At 35.3% G+C, this 5,163-nt stretch overlaps 1 protein-coding gene across 1 annotated transcript; it reads left to right on the top strand.

The window, feature by feature from the left end:
• The first annotated feature begins 1,497 nt into the window (after positions 1-1,497).
• Positions 1,498-3,318, top strand: LOC141644230 (putative galacturonosyltransferase-like 9). Its single transcript, XM_074453703.1, has one exon. The coding sequence runs from the start codon at positions 1,847-1,849 to the stop codon at positions 3,005-3,007; it is 1,161 nt and encodes a 386-aa protein (XP_074309804.1). The 5' UTR covers positions 1,498-1,846; the 3' UTR covers positions 3,008-3,318.
• The last annotated feature ends 1,845 nt before the right edge of the window (positions 3,319-5,163 follow it).

Below are 5,163 nucleotides of genomic sequence, written 5' to 3'. Positions count from 1 at the left end.
TAAAGTGGAAAGTATATGGGGGGTGCGGGGTGCCCCACCTTGTCCCCCTACCCATTTTATTAGAGGTCTTTACCCGTCTGTTCGCCCACCCATCTATACCAAGACCTTTTGTTTTAAATATGCTGCTAATAGCAGCATGTTGCATTAGCATATTCACTTTATTAATGAAATCATTCTAATTATCTCGAAATCTGCTAATTATCAAACACCCTTTTCTAGTTCTGCTGATTTATTTGAAAGTCAAACCTGGTACTAAAATCTGCTAACTGTATTCTGCTAACGTTATCCGCTATTATGAATCTGCTTTTACTATTTGTCAAACAGGGCCCTAGATCATGCTAATTTGCTTCTAAACTTATAAAGCAAACCAAATTAATTTCCATTTCTCTCAAATCACAAGTATTTGTTAAGGTAAAAAAGCTAATTTATCCGAGTTAAAATGCATGTCAGCTAGCTCTTTTTTTTATAAGTGTTTAGTTGTAAGAATTTACGGTAGCTAAAAATCTAAAATATATAACTACTCTAGCCTCAACACCGGGAACTTATCATATTTTGTTCAACTTTTATCCTTGACTAATTAGCAAATAATATTTCCTCCATTTTCCTATTTTTTTCTATTAGCTTGTAAGTAGTAATCTCCAAAATGGAATTTTGACAATATTTTATTACATGTATATGTTGTTTTTTATGTCAAAAATAATATTTGGTGAAATATATTTTGAGAATTGTGGTTATGTATTTATAAATTAGTATTCCGTAATATTTTTTATTTTCCGTCAAAATTATGTTCCAAATTTGATAACTATAATAACCTCCTTAAATCTGACTGTTAGGCTATGTTCTTTTAATTCATGGACTATACAACCAGTTGTATATGTTGTACGATGTAGAATCTGAGCTTTGTAATAAAGTATCCGAGTTTTATTGGAAAGTATTGAGCTCATCCATTTACACATTAAAAACATGAACTTTGAATTAGCTCAGAAAGAATACATATAAGTTCGGATTCTTATACCTTGGTTGTACAATGCTTATGATACAACTGGATATATAATCCTATTTGTGATGTTCTTTTGGACTTTAACGTACTGAACTGAATTATAAGAGTTGAACTAAACTTATAAAAGGTGAATCCAAAATAACAAGGTCTTACTACCTTTTTAAAGTTTCGACTATTTGATCACGGTCAATGTAACATACTTTGTAGTCTGTAACTTCTACCCTCTCTTTCTCGGTCATTTATTTATTTTTTCTTATTTTTTATAATATTTTTTTAATTCAGGTAAACAAATAACTCAAACGAATGGTACTTTCGAAAACGACTTTTCCTCACACGCACTAACGCACACATCAATTACAAACAATTAACCCTTGAACAACCTCCCTTGACACCGCGTGATAATTAGTTAATGCTAAAACCCACACGAATAATCCCAAAATCCCAAATAATCAACCCCACATTATTTACTTACCATACTCGCTTTCCCTTCCCATTTCAAAATTGACTCCGTCCCTCTGAATCTTCCTCCTCCTCCTCCTCTCTCTCCTCTCCCTTTCCTCATTTCTTTTTATTCTCCATTAATTAAAAATATATTCACATTATAACATAAATACATAATTATATAAATACTTCCATTTAAGTTTACACTTTACAGCTTATTCACATTCTCTCAGATTTCGTGCTCCTTTCCTCTTTCTTTTCTTTCCTTTTAATCCACCCCCCAATTTTATTCTTTCTATCCCCATTAATATCACAACCAAAATAAAATCACATTCATTCATAACCTCTCAATCAATATCCGCAAATTAATAATTTCTCGTGAAAAACCGTCTCTCACTAAAAACAATGACGGCGAGTTCCATTAGTCGGACCGCCGTCGTTTCATTACCAACAATCTTTATAATCTTTATTCTATTTCCGGTATGTTTATCAATCAGATCTTTACCACGAGGAGTAGGGGTAGGAATGGAATTTCACTACTCTCTCCGTTACTCTGAGGCACCAGACTACCGTAACGGGGCCCACTGTCCGTCCACCTCAACAACCACGTCAGCTAACCAATGTGACCCGTCATTGGTCCACGTGGCAATGACATTGGACTACGAGTACTTACGTGGCTCAATCGCCGCCGTTCATTCCGTTCTCAAACACGCGTCGTGTCCGGAAAATATCTTCTTTCATTTTATTGCCGCTGAGTTTGACTCGCTCACGCCACGTGTACTGAGTCAACTCGTTCGGTCAACGTTTCCGTCGTTGAATTTTAAGGTGTATATCTTCCGAGAAGATACCGTCATTAATTTGATATCAACATCAGTAAGGCACGCGTTAGAAAATCCGTTAAATTACGCGAGGAATTACCTCGGCGATATTCTTGACACGTGCGTAGCGCGTGTCATTTATCTCGATTCCGACCTCATCCTCGTTGACGACATTTACAAGCTGTGGAACACGACATTATCCGGGTCCCACATAATCGGAGCACCCGAATATTGTCACGCGAATTTCACATCATATTTTACTCAATCATTCTGGTCCGACCCGGGACTAAACTCCATATTCGATTCACGGTTGCAAAAGCCGTGTTATTTCAACACAGGAGTAATGGTAATGGATTTACTGCGATGGAGGGAAGGTAATTACCGCAGTAAAATCGAGAATTGGATGGAAATACAAAAGAAAAGACGAATTTACGAGTTAGGTAGTTTACCACCGTTTTTACTAGAGTTTGCTGGAGATATTGAACCGATTAACCATAGGTGGAACCAACACGGGTTAGGTGGAGATAATGTAAGAGGTTCGTGTCGGTCGCTTCATCCCGGTCCGGTTAGTTTATTACATTGGTCTGGAAAAGGAAAACCGTGGGTTCGACTCGATACACAGACGACGTGTCCGTTGGACCGGTTGTGGGAGCCTTATGATCTTTTTAAAGGGAGAAGGGACCGGGATTATATTGGGAATAATCAAGGTTTGGGTTATGCTGCTGCTTCGCTAATTGGTTGGTTATAATAAGATAAAAGAACTTCGGTTTTCTTGATTTTATTTTATCGGTTTGTGAGAGGAGACGGTCTATTAGCGTTGTTCGGGGACGGAGTTGTACATTGTACAGGGGAAGGGGAAATGGGGAGATTGGAGATGGCATTTAATTCATTTTTATTGTTGTGAATTTAATTTGTTTAATTTTTACATTTATTGAATTTGTTTAGGTAGAGAAGAATTACATGGTTTCTCATCTTGAGAGCCAATTTTTTTGAGGATAATTTTTCTGTATCTATGAAAAAAAATGAATAATTAATTATATTGATATTGATTAATTAGAATTCGAATTGATTCTTGATTTCTTGTTATTGAGTACTCAAGTTTGATTGTAATAAGCTGTTGACTTACAGTTGTATGGTCAATGGTTCAGTTTAAAGAGGAAGTTATTGACAAGAAAATGGGAGAGGATTTGATGAATTTGAAATGTTGGTTTGGAATAGTGAAGATTGTTTGACCAATCTTTAATGGCACTCTTGAGCCCTGGCCCCCAGTAACCACCATCAAGACCGCCGTGGGGTCCTTGGCATCCGTTTGTCTCGGTACCATCCATTCCTTGAAGAGGACAGTTAATGTCGATGTTGCATTATGTCGCTTGACTCCTCACCCCATTAGTCGTTAAAAAGAAACACTTGGTCTTGTTTAAGACCGTTTTAACTTAAGACCTCTCACAACCTCGGGTATGAGAGCTGTCTTAAGTTAAGACTGTTTTAAATAAGAGTTAGTGAAAAAAGAAAAAAAAAAATTGGTGTACTGGCCGTCCCATCATGGCCAACATTATGGGCAAATGGTCATATAAGGAACATTGGGGACCTTTCTTGGGAAGGACGGATGCACGCAATAGTAAGGTTTGTCTAGGACGATAGAAGTAAATTCCTCAACCTCATTCGAGTAAATGAATCGCGATCTCTTACTCCCTATGTACGACCTTGATTATTGAGGAGATGATTGTTACTTGTTAGCTATGAGGTGAACAATGAGAATTCGAGATGGTTCAAATTACCGTAAACCGCCGGCTGAATGTGAAATTGGGTGGCATTTAGTCTTTCTTAATTCGCCAGGTCGTGAATGAATTAAAATAAGTGTATTATAATCCGAGATTGAGTTAGTAGATAGATAATACACCAAATAAGAAATGAAAATAGTGTGATTAAAATTGGAAAGGGGCATGTGTTGTATAGTCCATAGTTCGGCGATAATGGAGCAATCATACAAAGATGAATGACACCACATTAAAAAAAGGGTTATTCTACGCGTAGAACTCATGTTTTTTTTTAAGCAGAACCCTTCATTTCTCAACCACCCACATGGAACCCCCGAACTTATCAAAAAAAAGTTCTCCGTGACCCCCAACTTTTATTCCATTAAAAAACTCCGTTAGTTTGCATGTTTATTGGGACTTGAGCTTGTTTTTTAGAGTTCAAATGCTTAAATGGCTAACTAACTATGGTCTTCTCAACTCAATTAAATAAATATACCCCAAATTTTCCTAACAAATAATTATATTCTAGGAGTGGTAAGACTTAAGAGTATAATTCATAATCTTTTTATTATCATTATTATTATTAGCATCATTTTTATTGTTTTACAAAGAATATTAAAGTAGTAAAAATACCGATCCACATCTTACCTTTGTTTTTTTTTATAAAAATAATAATAATATAATATCAATTATAATCTAATATAATTTATAACAAAAACAAAAGTAAGATGTGTTTCAATATATTTACTACTTTAATATTTTTTGCTAAGCAATAAAAATGATGATAATAATAAGAATGATAATAAAAATGTTATGAATTATACTCTTAACACACCTATAATATAATTATTTGTTAGCAAAATTCGTGGTTTATTTATTTTAATTGAGTTGAGAAAACCATAGTTACTTGGTCATTTAAGCATTTGAAGTGTAAAAGACAAGCCCAAGTCTCGATAAACATTCAAACTAACGGAGTTTTTTAACGGAATAAAAGTTGAGGGTCATGGAGAACCTTTTTTCATAAGTTCAGGGTTACCATGTGGGTAGTTGAAAAACGAAGGGTTACCAGCTAGAATTCAGAAAAACACAGGGTTACTACGTAGAATAACCCTTAAAAAAAAGTTTTAAAGCCCGACCCGTATGGACA

Source organism: Silene latifolia, chromosome 2, assembly GCF_048544455.1.
Source record: "Silene latifolia isolate original U9 population chromosome 2, ASM4854445v1, whole genome shotgun sequence".
NCBI lineage: Eukaryota > Viridiplantae > Streptophyta > Magnoliopsida > Caryophyllales > Caryophyllaceae > Silene > Silene latifolia.
The sequence above is the reverse complement of the archived record's forward strand: the minus strand, read 5'-3'. Positions and strand labels throughout refer to the sequence as shown.